The sequence below is a fragment of the Schistocerca americana genome, chromosome X, assembly GCF_021461395.2.
Source record: "Schistocerca americana isolate TAMUIC-IGC-003095 chromosome X, iqSchAmer2.1, whole genome shotgun sequence".
Taxonomy (NCBI): Eukaryota; Metazoa; Arthropoda; class Insecta; order Orthoptera; family Acrididae; genus Schistocerca; species Schistocerca americana.
The window spans coordinates 777,462,063-777,484,903 of NC_060130.1; the positions used below are offsets into that span (position 1 = coordinate 777,462,063).

Genomic DNA, 22,841 nt, shown 5'->3' on the forward strand with positions numbered 1-22,841 from the left:
ACACACACACACACAGACAGAGAGAGAGAGACTCAACAAAGATCTTCCTTCCTATTTGATTTGACTACTAGTCATGTAGAAGTAACCAAGAAATTATACAGGTAAAGGAAATATCTAGGATTTCTCTATAAAAATTTTTTGCAGATGAATTATGATCTAGGACAGCTGCAAACAAATGCAGCAACTGTTATTCATCTGTATAACTTCTCACTTCAATACTACCATATTCAAATTTAACAAATTATTACATTATAACCCTTACAAATATTTATCAGAACTTCTTGTTATGATTATAAATGTCTTTTATGAAAATTTTCAAAAACTTCTACTGAAGCTGATATAAATAGCGCTTAAATTTTGTAAAGAAATTAATAGGTTCACAACTGCCTTGGTAAATGAGAAATGAGGCAGGATGTGGGTATGGGGTAAAAACACGGTAATGGACATACACTAACAGAAAGTGTAGGAAACTTTAGTTTCAACAGCGTATTTAACAGGCAACAAACTCACAAAATATTATCTGCATTTTCCAGCAACTTGTGACAAATTATCCATGCCATACCACTGTGCAATGAGCATTTGATATATAGGAAGCATTCACAAACAGAATATCACATATTATGCTCAAGCACACTTTATCATCCGCAAATAGTTTTCAGTGCCAACAAGCAAACTTCCCTTAAGTTAATCGACACACTCAAAACTGTAACAATTTAAGATGCAACTATTACAGGTTTCACACTTCAGCATCATTTAATAGAATATCAGAGAGTAAACAGTAAATTCCAGTGGTTTTCTTGTAGAAAAATTAGTATAAAACTTAATTACAATGATGTACGGAAACCATACCTATGTCTGTTGATAGAACTTGCGAACAAGTTGTGTAAGATTCATGACTTCTCCATGACCCTTTGTTGGATCCATATTAATAAATTCTTCAAGATTGTGAGAACAAGCTGGAAGATAGAATGTAATATGACAATACAAAATAACTGTTCACATTTTTATCTTCATTATAACAACCAATACTTTTACTTTACAAAATTTTTGCTGTTGTTAGAAAATAACTTACAAGGAGTTGTGATAGGGGGATAGTCAGGTGGAGCCTTCAACCAAGCACCATCCAAACGTTTCATGTGTCTTCTGTCTGATGCAAAGTGTTGCAAAAATACTGGTGCTGGCACAACACGAAAATACCTAATACAAATAATAGATTTGATTAAAATTTATTAATACAAATGACAGAACTGAAAGTGTTTACAATGACAAAAATATCAAAATAAATTGAACACCAGTGCCAAAGGAAGGGCCAATTTGTTCAAAAAATAACAGAAGAGAGGATCGTTGTACGTTCAGCTCAAACTCTTTTTTGCAATGTGAAAATTGTAACTTAATATAAAACTACTATTCAGACAGACATCACTGTCATGACCACAACTCAATCGAAATTTTACTTTCAACAAGCAGTTTACACATTTTGACCAGCCTCTGTGCCTTCATTTACTCATGCAACCACTCTTACAATGGCATTAAACACAATCAGCTGCACTAACTTTAAGATGACAAAGAACAACCATATATTGAATGTTAGTTTTTGTTAACATCAATACAGGACATCTATACAGAATATGAACTTGCCATATACTCACATAATACGGCATGAGTACCCTAACTTGGATGGCCACAGAACAATGAAAATTACAAAGCTATACTCTGAGCAGTATTTAGTTGCAAGTACTGTAATTATTCCATGCATACTGACATGTCAAGGAGCATGTAGATCACAAACAGCCATGCAGAATATCCAGACATTTGGAATATTGTTTGAGGCTGTTCACAAGTTTTGTATGTACACAGCCCAACTGCTCTCTCAACACGAATTGTAATTTCTCTTTGTAACATATATGTCCAGGACATGCCATGCATACTCAAAATAAGATATGTACCTTAATCTCCACAATCTTATTATAGCACAGGAGACCAGATTCATTTGTGCAACAATGCAGGAAGTAACTAGCTGTGTCAACAATGCAGGAGCATACGAATGGGAAATGCTACTGCATGCCAGTGCCACTTCCATTCAAGCTCTCTTAGGTCAGCTTTCACGGAGTGTTGTCTTGGCCCAAAACGCTCTCGCTTTAATGTAAGAATCAGTTTCTGTAGCATGCTCCTTGTAAATATTCATAGGAAAGCTGCTCTGCTTTTAAGCAGTTGTTTAGTGGCATATGATGTGGAGTTGTATGACAAAGTATTAATAGGAATAACAAGACTAGTTGAATTGCAGTGCTTCTGTTCTTAAGTGACAAATCCTGAAAATTCAAGTGATAAGTACTACAAACCATCTTGCCATGACACCATCTGAGCACGATTTTTGTCTCTGGAAGGATGAGTGGGTGTTAGATCTGTTGATGTTGTTGTTTTCTTCAGTCCTTAGACTGGTTTGCTGCATCTCTCCATGCAACTCAATCCTGTGCAAGCGTCTTCATCTTCAAATAACTTTCACAACTTACATCCTTCTGAATCTGCTTACTGTATTCATCTCTTGGTCTCCCTCTACAATTTGTACCCACCACACTTCCCCCAGTACTAAACTGGTGATCCCTTGATGTCTCAGAATTTGCACTATAAGTCAATCCTTTCTTATAGTCAGATTGTGCCACAAATTTCTTTTCTTCTCAGTTTTGTTCAGTACCTCCTCATTGGTTACATGACCTACCCATCTACTCTTCAGCATTCATCTGTAGAATCACATTTCAAAAGGTTCTGTTCTCTTCTTGCAAAAACTGTTTACTGCCCATGTTTCACTTCATTTCAGACAAGTACCATCAGAAAAGTATTTGTAACATTTAAATTTATATTCAGTGTTAGCCAATGTCTTTATTTCAGAAATCCTTTTACTTCTATTGCCAGTCTTCATTTTATATCCTCTGTACTTTGGCTAACATCGGTTCTTTGGCTGCCCAAATAGCAACACTCATCTACTACTTTCAATGTCTCATTTCCTAATCTAATTCCATAAGCATTTCTTTAATTCAACTACAGTCCAGTATCCTTTTGTTAATGTTCATCTTACATCCTCCTTTCCAGAAAAAGTCCATTCCGTTCAACTGCTCTTATAAGCTCTTTGCTGCCTCTGATAGCATTACAATGTGATAGGCAAACCTCAAAGTTTTTATTTCTTCTCCCTGAACTTTAATTCCTATTCCAAATTTTTCCCTTGTTTACTTTACTGCCTGCTCAATGTACAGATTAAATAACATCAGCAATAGGCTACAACCCTGTCTTACTTCCTTTTAAACCAGTGCTTCCCTTTCATGCCCTCCCGACCCTTATAACTGCAGTCTGGTTTCTATATAAGTTGTAAATAGCCTTTCAATCCCTGTATTTTACTCCTGCTACCTTTGGAATTTCAAGAAAAGTACTCCAGTCAACATTGTCTAAACCTTCTTTCTTCTAAGGTAAGTCATAGGGTCAGTATTGCCTCGTGTGTTCCTCCATTTCTCTGGAACCAAAACTGACTTTCCCCAAGGTTGACTTCTACCAATTTTTCTATGCTTCTATACAGAATTCATGTTAGTATTTTGCAAGCATGACTTATTAAAGAACATCTACTGGGCCCTAATTCAACAAATTTGCAAGCTAGCTCATTCACAGGATAGCCTCACTCTCCAGTATCTCAGCAATGCGGGAAATTCATTAGGATGTATATTATTGCCCAAGATAAATAATTCAGGGCTCACTACACAATAAGAATTCTAATAAACATGAAACCATTTGCCTGTAACTGAAGATATGGAACAGAATTTGTGCACTGTGCACAATATTTGCTCACATAATGACCCCAAATTCACCACAATTTTCATTCCATTTTACTTTTGTAAATGGTAAAATGTTTGTCATTATTACCACAAAGGAATATGTTTAGTCATACATAAAGATTCATCTGGGAATGTAGCCCTGGATCAGTGCCATTTCTTCCAATAACAATTTTCAGTATATTTCTGGAATCTGACAGTATGGGCAGATGGGATCAAGTGGGCATCTCAGAACACTGTCCAACATTTCGCAGTCATTGTCAAATAATTCTACAAAAAAACATGGGTGAGTGAAAAGTAGCAATTTTGGGCTCAAGCTTGTTCAATTGGAGTACTTGGAATATTTGTGGATCACCTCAGCTTCTTGTACACCTTCCAAAACATACACACACAAATGCACACATTTGGAAACTAACTACTACTACTACTACTACTACTACTACTACTACTAAAATAGGTTCCTTCTGTCAAAAGACCAGGCTTTTTTGCTACTCTCACTGCACTTGAAATGTTGGCAAGACTAATTCATCACAAATCAACTAAATGTCTTTACACAATCATAATCACTCATCTGACACCTTGTAACTCTACCTAAAGGCTTACAACAGTTGCAGCCTATAGGCATTATTTTTCAAAAGACATGACCTCTAATTCTGGTGATGCGTGTACCACATATGTATGACATAAAAAGCACCATACAGATTCAGCAATTGACATGTCTATGATCACTGTCGACTATCAGGCAGTTTAGATACACGAGAAATGCAGGTTAACTGCATTCACCAGAGATGAAATAAGAGATGAATGACATAAAACAATCAGAAGACCAGTTAACTATTTAACCATGAACCTTTGGATTTGTAATCAGGCACTTACACACTCTTTCCGCATTCACACTGCCCAACAACACAAGTCAAGTATCCAGAAGGAGAGGAGGAAATGAAACTACATGGGTTGAGAGGGTATGTGGCGTTATTTCAATGATTACAATATCCAGTCAAATTTAGATAGACTTAGCAGCACGAGCTCACTTACCAATATGGTATTGCACCCCCTGTGGCCTGGATTCATGCTCCAATTTAGTTAGGAAGGGTATAGTAAAGCCAATGTTTCCTCTAGTGAGGCAAGCTGGCCTACACCTGTTGTAACTGGCCCTCAATATCCCAGACACTTGCACTGGGACCAATCTGAGGCTGAGCTGGTGCCACAGATTTTATACTGGGGAAGATCGGGTATCTTGCTGGCCACTGGAGTACTTCATCATCATGCAGACAGTTCAGTTCATAGAGAGACATGGTATGTGTGAATGAACACTGTCCTATTGAAACATGGCACTATGATACCATTGCATCAAAGGTAACATGTGAGGATGTAGGTCTGTAACATACTATTGTGCCAACAGTGATCCCATAGTCACAACCAGCCACAGCCTGAAGTCGTACCCAATGGTGTTCCACACCATGAAACATTGTGCTTATCCAAAACATTGGAAGAATGTTACCTCTCACCAGGTTGCCACCATTCTCACTGACAATGGTTATCTAAGGTAGTGCACAACTGCAAATCATTGCTGAACACAATTTGACACCTTAATCAAAATTCCATGCTTCCCAGTCATGCACCACTCCGAATACAAGTAATTTGTGGTGTGATATTAACAGCAGCTTACACACGAGATAGTCCAACACGGTGCCACTGTCACATCCAAATTCACCACAAATCTGGATACTGCATGATTCAATCAGCTGGTCAAATGGAGACCCACAATGGAGGACCCTTTTCAGTCTCTATCAGGTGCTGTTAATGTTGTCTCACACAATGCTGTTCACACCTCTTACATTCCCTACTAAACACATACAACACTAATGCACTCTGGTAGCCATTCTACCTATTACAGAGAATTGCACTTCTAATCATTTAAATATCAACTAACGGATAGTACTTAGTACACTTAGTTACATTGGCACTGGACCTTATCTTCTGGGTGCTTCATATTTTTTGTTGGGTAGTGTATTTAATAATATAAATTACAGGATGAAATGTAATTTGTCACTTAAAAAAAAAAAAAAAAAAAAAAAAAGGAAAACTGTGGGCTATTAAATGTATTCAAATAAACAAAGTGGAGATTCGTTTTCCACTTTTTGAGAACAGGGAGCCCCAGAAACAAAAGTAATGATGTTTACGAGTGTGGGTTAGTGGCACTTTCCTCTTAGTGCTGTGGCTAAAATGGTAAAACTGTCTCCATACTGACTGTATCAGACATGCTCTCTTCATTCCTGCGCAGAACTGGTAAGCATAATTATTATGTAGCTGTTAATTTGAAGTCACAGTCCTTGAAGCTGTCATATTTACCTTTAGCTGATATGATGAAAATAATAACAAATAACAATGATAATATGCAAACTCTGACTAACAATTTGAGTACATGCCACCATCCTTCGCTATTAGAAAAAAGTTTAAACATTCTTGGCATTTGTTAAAGGACAATTTCTAAACACCATGTGCACACTTTAAACATTTATTAGTACTCATGTGTACAACCCAGCAGTCAGTGGCATCTGGTAATGAGGACACCAAAAAATTGCATGTGTATCTACATCTAGAACAGGAAAATTGTATACATGACAGAAGAAACCTAAATCTACCAACATTATTACAATGACATGCATGTCAGTTATAACATCCTGAGACACTTGTGTCACTTATAACACTCTTACAACAAATTGAAAGAACATAGTTACAGAACAACATGAATATATATTAAGCTCGGTTAAGGATCTCTCCACCTCATGCATGAAGAATTGTCTATTTGACCTGAAATGTTAGATTACCCTTGGATCCAAGTCCAAACTACCAACCTCATATGACAGTGATTCTGCATTAAGGCCAACTACCTCAATATGTAATTTGCAACAATAAACATCAGTTTTTATCTATTTTGTATACATTTTTACAATTTACAATTTTATGCTTAAGTCCCAAGCCATTGGCAAAAAAAAAAAAAAAAGCACAGGTGACTCCTGTATAAAAGAAGGGTAGAAGACTGGACCCGCAAAATTACAGACCAATATCTTTAACCCTTTACCTACTACGAGGCCTCAGAGGGCTGTCTGTGATGTTTAATACTGTCTCTATTAGCAACCATATATTTTATTTCAATGAAATTTTATGAAATTCCCTAATTTGTCACATTAGTAATAATTTTGGAAAAAAATTATAAAAATTTACACATGTCTTTGTGTTAAAGTGTTGGTGTGTGTTTCCTTCCGCACGGGCATCACAGACAGTGCAATCAGAAGCAATTTTTCAACATCCAGATGTCTGTGTATGCAGGGTCTGTTACACCATTTGCCACTGTTGACTCCTGCTACTGCTCTTTCACTATTCAACAGTCCTCCTTGTGATAACCACATGTTTATTGTGGTGCATTATTTCATAACAGTTGTCTGTTCTATAAACTGAAAATGTTATGGAGAAGAGGACTACCACATGAGGAGATAAGGGAATCGTTTGAGCAGCTTTCTGATTCTGAAAACCCACCTGGTGAATGTGAATCTTCCAGTGATGATGATAATAAGGTTGATGTCACTGAAAACTTAGAACTACACAAAGAGGATGATCATGAAAAAGCCCTTTACAAAGGTGAAGAAGAATAATTTAGTGCAAATTCTGCTGAGTGTGACATCCTGGTTTTTTTTGTTTTTTTGTTTTTAGGGTGCACAACTACAGTGGTCATTAGCGCCCAGACTAAATTATGAATGCACTGCGAGGTACAATGGTAAAACAGCAACTAAAAAGGACAACACTATTAAAGGCACATTAACAGGCAAGGGATTAAAAGAAAACAGCATAATCAAATGTCCTTAGACAGGTTTGTCAAGTGGATAAAACGAATAACACGAGCAGCTGCTCCTGGGTCATCCGGTAAAATTTCATCCAGAGTACATGGCAGGCCAAGATCAATGTGCAGTGTATTAAAATTCGGACAGGATGTTAAAATGTGGTGTACTGTCAGCAATTGCCCACATAGGCAGAAGGGCGCCGGCACAGCCATCAGCAAATGGTAGTGGTTAAACCGGCAGTGTCCAATCCGTAACCGGGCCAAAACGACCTCCTCCCGCCGAGAAGGGCATGAAGAGGTCGTCCAAGCCGTGGGGAGAGGTTTCAAGGCCCGAAGCTTGTTTTCAGTAAGTGTAGACCAATCGGCTTGCCACAGCGATAAAATGCGCTGACAAATGACGCTGCTAAAATCAGATGAAGGCACACAGTAAGAATCTGTCTGAGGCTGGAGGACCGCAGCCTTGGCCGCGGCATCTGCAGCTTCGTTCCCAGGGATACCGACATGGCCAGGAACCCACATAAAGGTAACTGGAGAACCGTCGTCCGCCAGCTGCTGAAGAGAGCGTTGGATGAAGTGCATGAAAGGGTGAACCAGATACGGATCACTGAGGCTCTGGATGGCGCTCAGGGAATCAGAGCAGACGACATAAGCAGAATGTCGGTGGAAGTGGATGTAAAGAACAGCCTGATAGAGGGCAAATAGCTCAGCTGTGAAGACCGAACAATGGCCATGGAGCCGGTATTTGAAATTGTGTGCTCTGACAATAAAAGAACACCCGACACCGTCATTGGTACTAGAGCCATCTGTATAAATTAAGATCGTAGTAAGGAACTTCGAACGAAGTTCGACAAACCGCGAGCGGTATACCGAAGCTGGGGTAACCTCCTTTGGGAGCGAGCTGAGGTCAAGGTGAACCTGAGCCTGGAGTCAAGGTGGCGTTTGGCTCTCGCCCACTCTAAAGGTTGCAGGGAATGGAAAATCAAGTTACCGAAGGAGGCGATGAAAGCGAACTCCAGGGGGTAGCAGGGCAGATACATACAACCCGTATTGATGGTTGAGAGAGTCGTCAAAAAAGGAACGATAAGACGGGTGGTCGGGCATTGATAATAGCTGACAGGCATACCGACAAAGCAGTATATCACGCCGGTAGGTTAGTGGCAATTCACCAGCTTCAGCATGAAGACTCTTGACAGTACTAGTATAGAATGCTCCGATCGCAATACGTAACCCCCGATGTTGTATAGAGTTGAGGCGGCGTAAGATGGACGGTCGTACACAGGAGAATACAAAGCTCCCATAATCCAGCTTTGAGCGGACGATCGACCGATATAGGCGAAGTAGGATGGTTCAATCCGCTCCCCACGACGTACCGCTGAGAACACGGAGGACATTTAGGGAACGGGTACAACAGACAGCCAAATATGACACATGTGGAGACCAGCTAAGTTTCTTGTCAAATGTAAGACCTAAAAATTTTGTTGTCTCCACGAATGGGAGAGCAAAGCGACCGAGATGTAAGGACAGTGGGAGAAACTCTTTGTAGCGCCAGAAGTTAATACAGACCGTCTTCTCGGCAGAAAAACGGAAGCCACTGGCGACACTCCAGTAGTAAAGACGGTCAAGACAACGATGAAGACAGTGCTCCAGGAAACAAGTACGCTGCGCGTTGCAGTAGAAGGTAAAATCGTCCACAAAAAGGGAGCCTGATACATCAGCTGGGAGGCAATCCATTATTGGATTGATCGCTACGGCGAAGAGAGCGACGCTCAAAACTGAGCCCTGTGGCACTCCATTCTCAAGGCATCGGACAGGACAGAACCCACACATACCCTGAACTTTCGATCCATTAAAAATGCATGAATAAAAGGAGGGAGGTGACCGTGAAGGCCTCATGCATGCATGGTGCGGAGAATGCTCGCCCTTCAACAGGTGTCTTAAGCCTTCTCCGAATCAAAGAACACAGCCACTGTCTGGCGATTCCGCAAGAAGTTATTCAAAATGGAGGTCGACAAGGTAACCAGATGGTCAACAGCAGAGCGGCGCCTACGAAATCCATGTTGTACATTGGTAAGTAGGCGTAGAGATTCGAGCAGCCAAACCAAATGAGAGTTAACCATTCATTCCATCACCTTACAGACACAGCTGGTAAGGGAAATGGGTCGATAACTGGAAAGCAAGTGCTTATCCTTCCCCGGCTTAGGAATCGGGACAACAATAGATTCGTGCCAACATGTGGGAACATGACCCTCAATCCAGATGCAATCATAAATACGAAGAAGAAAACCGGGCAAATGCACTTTCGAGTTCCCACATGGTGAATGAGGCATTATAACTTTCATGATTCGAGGAGCAGAAGTTAGGTGGCCCTGCCTCCTCTGCCTGTTTTAGGGGGAGGAAGGCAGGGTGCTAATGAGTGGAGCTCGAAACCTCTGCGAAAAATCGGCCGAAGGCATTGGAGACATCCTCAGGGGCCACAAGCACATCATTCGCGACCGTCAAGCCAGAAACTGGTGAGAGGACCTTAGTGCACGATAGCCGGCGCACGCTACCCTAGACAACAGAAGAAGGATTAAAACTGTTGAAGGAGCTTGTGAAAGCAGCCCAGCTGGCTTTCTTTAATAACATGACAACACTGCGCATGTAATCGTTTATGACTAATACAATTCGCCATCATAGGGTGGTGTTTAAAGGTGCATAAAGCACGTCGACGAGCATGTATAGCGTCTCTACATGCTGCGGTCCACCAGGGGACCGGTACGCGACGTGGAGAAGAAGTAGTATGAGTGATGGAATATTCAGCAGCAGTGAGAATGACTTCCGTGAGGTGTGCAACCTGACTATCGCAGCTTGCGAAGTTTTGATCCTGAAATGTCGCCCTGGAAGAGACGAGCCCCTAATCTGATCTGGAGATGTTCCAACTAGTTGAGCAAGGAGATGGGGTATGATGGAGGAGATGGATAACACAAGGGAAATTGTCGCTCGAATACGTATCAGAAAGGACGTACCACTCAAACCGACGTGTAAGTTGGGTAGTACATATAGAGAGGTCTAAATGGGAACAGGTGTGAGTTGTGTCCGAAAGAAAAGTAGGGGCGCCAGTATTGAGACAGACAAGATTGAGGCGGTTGAAAAGGTCTGCTAACAGGGAGCCTCTCGGGCAGGATGCTGGAGAGCCCCAAAGGGGATGGTGGGCACTGAAGTCTCCAGTCAACAAAAGTGGTGCAGGTAGCTAAGCAATAATTTGCATCATGTCTGCCCTAGTAACGGCAGACGACGATGGAGTGTAAACAGTACAAATGGAAAATGTGAAAGTGGGGAGAGTAATTCGGACGGCAACTGCCTGCATATTGGTGTGCAATGTGATGGGATCATAGTAGATATCATCCCAGACCAGCAACATAACCCCTCCATGAGCCGGAATAACTGCCACATGGGGTAGGTCAAAACGCACAGAGGTATAGTGTGCCAAGTCAACACGATCACATGGACGTAGCTTCGTTTCCTGGAGAGCTACTACGAGTGGACAGTGCAAGCGTAGCAGCAACTTTAAGTCCTCTCGGTTGGAGCGAATGCCACGAATATTCCAATGAAGAAGTGCCATCGTGAGAAGAAAAAGAAAAAGGAGAAGCATAAAGGGGTCACCTCGAAGGCCGCTGAGGGCCTGACTTCGAGCGAGCACTGCTGCCGCTATCAATAGGCGGAGAGTCTTTGTACATTTTTTCAAGAGGTTCGTCGGCCACCATGTTAAGATGGTCGGAAGTGGGAGCTTCCTCCGCCGGTGAACGGCAAGATGTTCGGCTACCAGCGGTGCAGTCAGGCAAAACGGATGACGGCCTGAGGTGCAGGAGAAGAAACACGCTGTGGTGGAGAAGGAGAACTTTTCTTCCTATGAGCCTTCTTGGAAGGTTGTTTAGCCAAAGTACTGGTCGAAGGCTGGGAGTTCGGGGTATGTAAGGAGTCTTCATGGGACAGTTCCCTCTTGAAGGCCCATGCATCTGACTTCTGGGTCTTAGTCTTGGCAGAAGTTGATGAAGGTGCTTGTGTCTTAGGGGTGATGGAAGGAAGAGGAGACATTGACCAGGCGATCTTCGCACTGGCCGAACGGACGACCGTAGCGCTGAAGGTCAGATCGCATGTCTGCGTCGATACTTACCTGGTAGGCTGAGGAGAGCCGAGGATGGTACTGCATTTCCCCACTGGGAGCAGTGTGGGCTTCCTACTAGGAAAAAGCTTGCGAGCAGCCGAGGTGGACACTTTCTCTTTGACCCGAATTTCCTGTATACAGTGTTCATCCTTGTAGATAGGACAGTTGCGAGAGGATGCCGCATGGTCACCCTGACAGTTCGCGCAATGAGGAGATGGAGATAGTCAGTCACCCTCAAGGGCGTCCCTGCCACAAGTGATGCATTTAACCGCATTAGAGCGAGACTGGCGGATGTGATTAAAACGCTGATACTGGTAACAGCGCGTAGGTGTCGGGACATAGGGGCAAACAGAAATAACCTCATAGCCCGTTTTGATGCGCAACGGCAGCTGAACACTATTAAAGGTCAAGAAAAGTGCCTGGGTCAGACAAGGTCATTGTCGACCTTGTTCATGACTCTATGGACAGCCGTCACGCCCTGCTCAGCGAGGAAAGACTGAATCTCATCAGTCAATCCGTCGTGTGATCTAGCAGATACCACACCGTGCGATGAATTCAAAGTGCGGTGAGCCTCCAATCGGACAGGGAACGTGTACAGGAGTGTGGCCCAAAGGAGTTTATGTGCCTGAAAGGTGCTCTCAGTTTCCAACAACAAGGTACCGTTATGCATCCTGGTACAAGACTTGACAGGTCCGGCTATGGCACCTACGCCCTTCTGAATAACGAAAGGGTTGACAGATGAAAAATCCTTTCCGTCCTCAGATCTAGAAACTACGAGGAACTTTGGGGCAGGTGGTAGTACTTTTGTCACTGGTGGCTGGTCAAGTTTCCGTTTTTGGGCAGAAGTCGAGAGAGAAGATGAAGAGAAATCCATTGCAGATGAACCCCCCATGATTGCCAGCGTCACCGATGGCGCGTTCCTTCCTTGTGGGGTCCCTCTCGGATGGCGCTCCCACCTTAGGTGTATGTTTACACCTCAGGTCATACCACCAGAGAAACGGACGGAGGGACCAATCGGCATGGTCGGAAGGTGTCAGCTCGGGTAATCACTCCTCCCCAGGCCTGACCTTTACCAGGGGGTACGCACGGGCCCTACTTGTCTACTCAGGGCGGGGAATTACGCTTTACCCCGTCACCGGCTACGCGTGCGAACATGTGGATCGGTCTTCAGGCATGCGCAGGGAGGATAGAAGAATAGGGAAAAAAAGGAGAGAGGGAGAGAAAGGACAGACTGTCTCAAACGCCGAGGCGGAGACCATAAGGTGGATAAGAAGGCAAGGTAAAAAGTAAGGAAGACAGTGAGAGTGGGAGAAGGACAAAGAAAGGAAACAAACAAAGGAAGGAAGAAACCAGAATAAGCGAAAAACCAAAATGACCACAAATGTAAGTCGTTGAACCGTCCGTTTCCGGACATAGGCGCAAACTACCACCTTGAGGGGGAGGGACTCCTTTTAGTCGCCTCCTACGACAGGCAGGAATACCCCGGACCCGCAGGGGGGCCCGAGGGAAGTGTGATAGGATAACTGTTAATTTCTGTATACATAAATGATCTGGTGGACAGGGTAAGCAGCACTCTGCAGCTGTTTGTTGAAGATGATGTAGTGTATGGGAATGTGCCACAGTTGGGTGACCGTAGGAGAGTACAAGATGACTTAAGACAAAATTTTAGTTGGTGCTAGCTAGTTCCAAATATAGGAAAGTGAAAGTTAATGTGTATGAGTACGAAAAACAAACCCATAATGTTTGAATACAGCATTAGTAGTTTGCTGCTTGCTACAGTCACTTTGATTAAGTATCTACATACAACGTTGCAAGCAGTATGAAATGGAATGAGCATGTAAGGATTGTAGTAGGGAAGGTGAATGGTTGACTTCAGTGTATTGGAAGAAATTTATGAATGGTTGGTTCATCTATAAAGGAGATTGCATATACGACACCTGTGTGACAAACTGTTAAGTACTGTTCAAGTATATGGGATCTGCACCAGGTCAGATTAAGGGAAGACATCGAAGCAATTCAGAGGCAGGCTGCTATATTTGTTACCAGTACGTTCAAACAACACACACACATTATGAAGGTGCTTCGGGAACTCAAATGGGGAATCCCAGAAGGGAGGGTGACATTCTTTTCAAGGAGCATGAGTGACAAAATCTAGAGGAATGGCATTTGAGGCTGACTGCAGAACGATTCTAGTGCTGCAATGAACTTTTCCCATAATGGCCTTGAGGATAAGATTAGAAAGATTGGCGATCATATGGAGACAGACACACAGTTGTTTTTCCCTTGCTGCATTTGTGAGTGGAACAGGAAAGGAAATGGCTAGTAGTGGTACAGGGTGCCCTCCACCACACATCACATGGTAGCTTGAAGAATATGGGCATAGATGTTACTGCTAGTGAACTTCTCAAACTAGCACTTCATATGTACATTTTGCTAAGGTTCTGAGATCGAAGTTTAGTGTGCCAGTAAAGTCATATGGTTGCGTATAACAGGTGTGTGTGAAATGAAGTTAATTGTTGGATGTTTTTACTGGCAACCTGATTCTGCTGTGACAACTGTAGAGTCATTCAAAGAAGATCTACGGTCAGCATTGTGTAAATACCCAGATCCTGCAATACTAGTTGTAGGCGACTTTAACCTGCCACGTATAGACTGGGATGTCTATGGGTCCATTGTGTGTAGGGGGGAGGGGGCAGTACAGACAGACAGTCATGTGAAATACTTCTGAAAATGTTTTCTGAAAATTGACTTCAGCAGCTAGCTTGGCAGCCCACATGCAATGGAAATACCCTAGACGTTATAGCTACAAACAGACTGGACCTTATTGACAATGTCAGTATAGAAATAGGGATTAGCAATCATGTCATTATAGCAACTACAATTACGAAAGTTAATAAATCAGTCAATAAGGCTAGGAGAGTGTTTCTGCTAGATAGAGCACATAAGCAGTTATCAGCATCTCACTTGGACAGTGAACTGGTATCACTTAGTTCTGGTAAGATGGGTGTAGAGGAATTATGGGCAAAGTTTAAGCAGATTTTAAATCATGGTCTGGAGGGTTATGTGCCTAGTAAGCAGAGAAAGGATGGAAAAGGCCCACCATGGTTCAATAAAGAAATTTGGAATAAAAGAAATTATTCACCTAGTTAAGGGAGACAAAAATTTAGTAGTCATGGTGGACTGGAATGTGATCGTAGGGAAAGGAAGAGAAGGAAAAGTAGTAGGTGAATATGGAATGTGGTAAGTAATGAAAGAGGAATCCGTCTGGTAGACTTTTGCACAGAGCGTAACTTAATCATAGCTAACATTTGGTTTAAGAATCATGAAACAAGGTTGTATACGTGAAAGAGGCCTGGAGACACTGGAAAGTTTCATACACAGATTTAGGAACCAGGTTCTAAATGTTAAGACATTTCCAGGGGCAGATGTCGACTCTGAATACAATTTTTTGGTTATGAACTATAGATTAAATCTGAAGCAACTGCAAAAAGGTGGGAATTTAAGGAGACGGGACCTGGATAAACTGAAAGAACCAGAGGTTGTAGGGAGTTTCAGAGAGAGAATTAGGGAATAATTGACAAAAATGGAGGAAAGAAATACAGTAGAAGATGAATGGGTAGCTTTGAGAGATGAAATAGTGAAAGCAGCAGACGATCAAGTAGGTAAAAAGACAAGGGCTAGTAGAAAACCTTGGGTACCACAAGAGATATGAATTTAATTGATGAGAGGAGAAAATATAAAAACACAGTAAATAAAGAAGGCAAAAGAAATAAACATGTCTCAAAAATGAGATCAACAGTAAGTGCGAAATGGGTAAGCAGGGATGGCTAGATGGCAAATGTAAGGATGTAGAGGCATATATCACTAGCGGTCCGATAGATACTGCCTACAAGAAAATTAAAGAGACCTTTGGAGAAAAGAGAACCACTTGTATGAATATCAAGAGCTCAGATCGAAAACCAGTTCTAAGCGAAGAAGTGAAAGCAGAAAGGTTGAAGGAGTATATAGAGGGTCTATATAAGGGCAATGTACTTGAGGGCAATGTTATGGAAGTGGAAGAGGACATAGATGAGGATGAAATGGGAGAAATGATACTGCATGAAGAATGTGACACAGCACTGAAAGACCTAAGTCTAAAAAGGCCCTGAAGTAGACAACATTTCATTGGAACTACTGACAGCCTTGGGAAAGCCTGCCATGACAAAACTCTACCATATGGCGAGCAAGATGTACGAGACAGGAGAAATACCCTCAGACTTCAAGAAGAATAAAGTAATTCCAATCCCAAAGAAAGCAGGTATTGACAGATGTGAAAATTACCAAACTATCAGTTTAATAAGTCACAGCTGCAAAATACTAACACAAATTCTTTACAGACGAATGGAAAAACTGATAGCCGAAATCGAGGAAGATCAGTTTGGATTCCGTAGGAATGTTGGAACACGCGAGGCAATACTGACACTACGACTTATCTTAGAAGAAAGATTAAGGAAAGGCAAACCTATGTTTCTAGCATTCGTAGACTTTGAGAAGACTTTTGACAATGTTGACTTGAATACTCTCTTTCAAATTCTGAAGGTGGCAGGGGGTCAAATACAACAAGCGAAAGGCTATTAACAATTTGCACAGAAACCAGATGGTAGTTATGAGAGTCGAGGGGCATGAAAGGGAATCAGTGGTTGGCAAAGGAGTGAGACATGGTTGTAGCCTATCCCTGATGTTGTTCAATCTGCATATTTAGCAAGCAGTAAAGGAAACAAAAGAAAAAAAATTGGAGTAGGAATTTAAATAAATGGTGAAGTAATAAAAACTTTGAGGTTTGCTGACGACATTGTAATTCTGACAGAGAGCAAAGAGCCTGGAAGACCAGATGAACAGAATGGACAATGTCTAGAAAGGAGGATATAAGATGAACATCAACAAAAGCAAAACGAGGATAATGGAATGAAGATGAAGTAAATCAGGCAATGCTGAAGGAACTAGATTTGGAAATGAGACACTTACAGTAGTAGATGAGTTTTACTATTTGTGGAGCTAAGTAACTGATGATGATGGTCAAAGTAGAGAGGATATAAAATGTAGACTGGCAATGGTAAGGAAAGTGTTTCGGAAGAAGAGAAATTAGTTAAATTGAGTATAGATTTAAGTGTCAGTAAGTATTTTCTGAAAGTATTTGTATGAAGTGTAGTCATGTGTGGAAGTGAAACATGAACGATAAATAGTTTAGACAAGAAGAGAATAGATCATGTAACTAATGAGAAAGTACTGAATAGAACTGGTGAGAAGAGAAACTTGTGGCGCAACTTGACTGGAAGAAGGGATTGGTTGGTAGGACATGTTCTGAGGCATCAAGGGATCACCAATTTAGTATTGGAGGGAAGCATGGAGGGTACAAATTGTAGAGGGAGACCAAGGGACAAACAGACTAAGCAGATTTAGAAAGATGTAGGTTGCAGTAGTTACTCGGAGATGAAGGAACTAGCACAGAAAAGAGTAGCATGGAGAACTGCAACAAACCTTTCTCTGGACTGTAGACCACAAAAACAACAACAACAGCAACAACAAAAAACAACCCGAACTTTTGTTACCTGCAGAATCCTCAGTTCAAATATAATAAACTTTCTTGAGACCGAGAAGCATATGTCCACCAACCAGCATGGTTTTAGAAAGCAATACTCGTGCGAAACTCTGCTTGCCCTTTCCTCACATGACATACTGAGAACTATGGATGAAGGGCAACAGGCAGATTCCATACATCTACATTTCTGGAAATAATTTGAAACAGTGCCCCACTGTAGGCTGTTACTGAAGGTACAAGCATATGGAGTGAGTTTAGAGATATTAAAGTGGCTTGAAGACTTCTTAAATAAGAGAACACAGTATGCTGATTTGGCGGTGAGGGTTGGCAGCAATCTGTGGTTGTTTGCTGATGGTGCCATGGTGTATGGTAAATTGTAGAAGTTGGGTGACTGTAGGAAGATACAAGAAGACAATAGAATTTCAGTTGGTGTGATGAATGGCAGCTAGTCCTAAATGTGGAAAAATGTAAGTTAATTTGGACGAGTAGGAGGACTCAACCTGTAATGTTTGGATACAGTATTGCTAGTGTCTGGCTTGACACAGTCAAGTTGTTTAAATATCTGGGCATAATGTTGCAAAGTGATATGAGGTGGAACGAGCACGTGAGAACTGTGGTAGGGAAGGTGAATGATCGATCTCGGTTTATTGGGAGAATTTTAGGGAAAAGTTTTTTACCTGTAAACAAGACCGCATATAGGCCGCTGGTGTGATCTATTCTTGAATACTGCTGGAGTATTTGGGATCTGTACCAAGTCAGAATGAAGGAAGACATCGAAGCAATTCAGAGGCAGGCTGTTAGATTTGTTACCACACGTTCAAACAACATGCAAGTGTTACAGAGATGTTTCAGGAACTCAAATGGGAGTCCCTGGAGGGAAGGCGACATTATTTCCGAGAAACACAATTGAGAAAATTTAGAGACCCGGCATTTGAAGCTGACTGCTGAACGATTCTACGGCTGCTAACATACACTGTGCATAAGGACCATGACGATACAATATGAGAAATTAGGGCCCATATGAGGCATATGGACAGTTGCTTTTCCACTGCTCCATTTGTGAGTGGAACAGAAAAGGAAATGACAAGTAGTGGCACATGGTAACTCCGCCATGCACAGTGCGGTGGCTTGCGGGGTAAAGATCAACAGAAAGTGAAGATTACTACTGGAGAGTGTACAGAGTCCAAGTAGGACACAACACAGCCTTTTTTTACATGTTAGTGCTGTCTTCATCTTCCAGCACTACCCATGGTGTGCACATTTATCACTTTGAGTAATATCACACTACATTCAAACAGTTTGTCAAATTCATTTCCTGGCAACAAAGAAAACAATATAAAAGCTCAGTATTTATTGAAGGCTTTCATGATCAGATATCTTAGCTGCTGGTGAACCTTCCGGGTTATACGGCCGCAGTGCATGAAGCGTTTTTGTTCCTGACATTTCGTTCTGAGTTGTGTTGGAAATCTTCAAAGATGCTCCTGGTTCCACAGTCTCTAGTCAGCAAGAACCAGCAGAACCAGGGGCACTTCCGGAGATGTCCAGCACAGCTCTGGATGAAATGTTAAAAAAGGGAAAGTCTCATGGACCACAGCTATACAACCCAGCAAACTCCTCACAAGCTGCTAATGCATTATGATTATATAGTTTAAATAACTCTATATATAACAACCAAGACTTTGATAAAAAGAATATTGGAGTTGGAGGAGATGTAATATAAAATGTTCCTATAATATCTTATTTGGCATTTTAACTACATCTGCAACTCTTATACTTATGCCTGTCGGTTGTTCAAACTGCGGAAAATCATTTGCATATTAAAAAACTGAACACACTGAAATTTACCATCCACACCAAGAGTCACAGAATTGTTACAGCTCCTTTTTCACACACTGCATTACACACTACAACTGCATAAAAATGCTATGCTACAGAAGTCCAGTACACACTTTTTATCCAAATCGAGTGTGTCTGAAGTGTATACCTCAAACAACATATACAATAATATTACTGAGTATCAATACCGGAATGAAGTATATTTGAGAGAATTTTTTTTTCTGAGATACAAATGCATAAACTCAAAATAAAATTAACAACTTACAACAATCTCAAAACATGTAATTTTTGTTTTATTCCCTAATTATTTGTGATTAACATACCTGAAGTAGTCAGGCTTGAGAATATGATCTGTGCGGAATGTTTCTGTAACATATTTGTGGAAGTAAGTCGGAAATGGTAACTCCGAATCTAAATCATATACCAAACAACGGTCATCTGGAGTGTACAGGAAGAGTACATGATAATCCTGAAACACATGGAAAATTAAATAAATCAAGCACTTTCAAACTCACAGCCATAAAAAATATCAAAATACGTCATTGCATTCCACCGTTAAAGGTCTGTTAATTCAAAATCCATTAAAATGGTTCAACCTTTTGTTGCTTCCATTCACAGATTTCAACTTTTGCCACACGTCTTTCACAGAAAACCACGCACATGATGTAGGTTGTGATGTTTTACATTTTAAGAATAGAAAGATCACTATTAGAAATACTGAAAGCCAATAGCCACCTAACACAGAATGCTAGCTTAGTATTAAATGAACAAACTTAAATTTAGTTTTTCCCGTCTGTTGATTTAAGTTATACGAATATTAGGTTACACTTGTAAAAGCAGCTTTACTTTTCTTCTTTTGTTGAATGTAACTCTACAAATTATTTTTCATTTTTAGTTACACATGACTGTTTCTGTGTGACACAGAAATTTAGTACTTTCCTTTGTAAACACTGTACATGACATTTTTGTATCTTTTGTACAAATAATATCTGTAATTTTCATGTCATTTTATCTGCATTTGCAACATTCAGTTGTGACCTGATGGTGGCCAGAGAAGCTGAAAGCCAGCTTATGACCTACTAAATATAATTTTGCAGACCATTACGAAATAGTGTTCCTCTCTAATATTGCTGTCATGTTCAGCCAAATACTAACGAAAATTTCTGTTAATTTTTCAAATTTCAATTGTTTTCTGATTGTAACAAAATGGGCAGTTTCAAAATACAGATAACAGCATTATTTTTTACAATACGGTCCACACTAATTTCATTTAAAATTAAACAGAATAAATCTTGTTGCCCTCATATCACAGACATTTGTGAAAAAGTGTAAGGAAGTAAATGATAGAGGGATAAAATAATTTTTCCAGATTATTTTATCAAGACCAGTCAGAAGGCCATTTAGGACAGTGGGTCATTTTCACATTGGTGAAAGTAGTAGTAGTGGTAGCTTTATTCATCCATAGATCTCTTTTTACAAGAATATAGGACACATCAAAGTATTTACAAATTTAGATCAATTTAAAATAAGCTAATTCGTGTACATATATATTTACAGACTTCTAGTTAGAGACAATCATTAGATTTACTCCTGGTATACTTTTTTTTTAGAAATAACTTAATAAATAATAACGCAACTTCCCATTTGCTATCCTGGAAAACTGAGTCAGCATCACTCCATAATGAGTGAGATGTTGAGCTCAGAAAGAGGAATACGTGTTAGTATTGTGCTATGCATCGCTTGGGGTAAGTATTTCGAGGGGAAAAAAAAAAAAAAATTTTGTAATCATTATTATTATTATTATTATTTATTTGTATAACATTTTTTATCAAACCCCTACTCTGTTTTAGCTAAGCAATCGTTCAATGTATAAAACGTACTGCATAACAGGTACTTTTTAGCTGCCTTTTTAAATAAGTATATTTTGGTAATTTCTTTAATCTCTTTTGGTAATTTATTGTATAGTTTTATTCCTTGGTAGAAAATGCTGTTTTGAGTTTTATCTTTATTTTTTCTTGGTAAATGTAAGTAGAGTCTATCTCTTGTTGCATGGTCATGGACAGAGCTGTTTGTGCAGTAATTACCAATGTTATTTTTGATGTGTACAACTGACTGGTAAATGTATTCACATGGAGCAGTTAAAATCCCCATTGTTCTGAACAGATCTTTACAATGAGCTCGGCTATTATTTTTGGTTATAATTCTTATGGCTCTTTTCTGGAGTTTGAAAATTGTGTTCATTGTCATTTTTCCTCTTCCAACCTGAAATTCATGGCATTAGTTTTCTTTATGTTCAATGTGACTTTATTACTTATTGACCAATCATAAACTTCCTAGAGGGGTTCATTTGCTTTCTCAGCAAGGAATTCTCTTGTTTTCTCAGTGACTATAATAATGCTGTCTTCAGCGAAGAGGATCTTTTCACCATGAGTAACACTACTGGGAAAGTCATTGATGTATATCAGGAACAGTATTAGTCCTAATATGCTACCTTGCGGAACACCTATATTAATGTATTTTGGTTCTGATAAGTGTTTTACTAAATGTTTGGATCTATTTGAAGTATGTGTTATCTCTACTCTTTGTACCCTATCTGTTAGGTATGATCAAGACCAGTTGTTAGCTACCCCTCTTATTCCTAATGCTTCTAATTTATTTAATAGAATCTTGTGGTCAACTGTATCAAACGCCTTAGAAAGATCCAAAAATATGCCTGTGACACACTCATCTTTATCAAGAGCATCAAGTACAACTTTTGTGAATTCTACTACGGCTGACTCCGTATTTTTGCCACTTCGGAAACAAAACTATGATTCGCTTGTAACAACTACAACTTAATTTTATGTCACTGGAAAGATAAAAGAATCACCTATGATATAAAATTACTACAATGCTGGAGTCATGCATACAAATATAAACAAATGTCAAATGAAAGTCATTTCTACACATCTATTTTTTCTAAATTTCAGAAACTTTTTCACCAAAAATCACAAGTTTCATCTCAATGTTTGTTTTGCATAGCGCCTATTATCAAACTTTTCAATACAATAATATTTGATGACATAAATCTGTAAGAATATAAAAATATAGTTGTTTCATTTTGCTGCTCTTAGCTAGTGTACAATAGATGATCTGCAATTTAAAAAAATGCATTCATAACATTTTAGAAATTGTCCATATTTTTAAACAAGTTATCAATGGAGAATACTGTGTCCGAACCAAAAGTTTTTAAGGAACCTGTGCTTGTACCAGGAGCAGGCTATGTCATTAAAATGTTTTCATAGAAGGTCCAGCAAACATCAGCATGAAATGGCCACAAATAACTGAGGAAGGTCCCCTTGGTTTCATGAATTTGAACTCTGCATCTACATGTTTCTCACTGAACTAAAAAGATGTGCACATAAAAAGGCAGGTGGGAGGATGACACACAGTGGCAAGGAGTAGTACTACGTGACACTCCAGTCAATAGGGTCTGCCATGTAGCATGCGCATCAGATTGCGTGTAGAACATTTAGTACTGACTTTCATATTAATTTCAGTATGAGGAGATTACTTGGCCACACACTAATAAAATATCATAGACCTTAAGACACCTATGGATGCAATCAAACATCACCCAAGTGGCGG

At 40.3% G+C, this 22,841-nt stretch overlaps 1 protein-coding gene across 1 annotated transcript in view; it reads right to left on the reverse strand.

Annotated features, from left to right (window-relative positions):
• LOC124555601 (protein N-terminal glutamine amidohydrolase) overlaps positions 1-22,841 on the reverse strand; it is an 84,160-nt gene that overhangs the window by 381 nt on the left and 60,938 nt on the right. The window contains exons 3-5 of the mRNA XM_047129569.1: positions 19,538-19,683; positions 1,073-1,197; positions 850-956 (exon numbers count right to left, since the gene is read on the reverse strand). Of these exons, the coding sequence (XP_046985525.1) occupies positions 850-956; positions 1,073-1,197; positions 19,538-19,683 (378 nt within the window). The remainder of the gene's footprint in view (positions 1-849; positions 957-1,072; positions 1,198-19,537; positions 19,684-22,841) is intronic.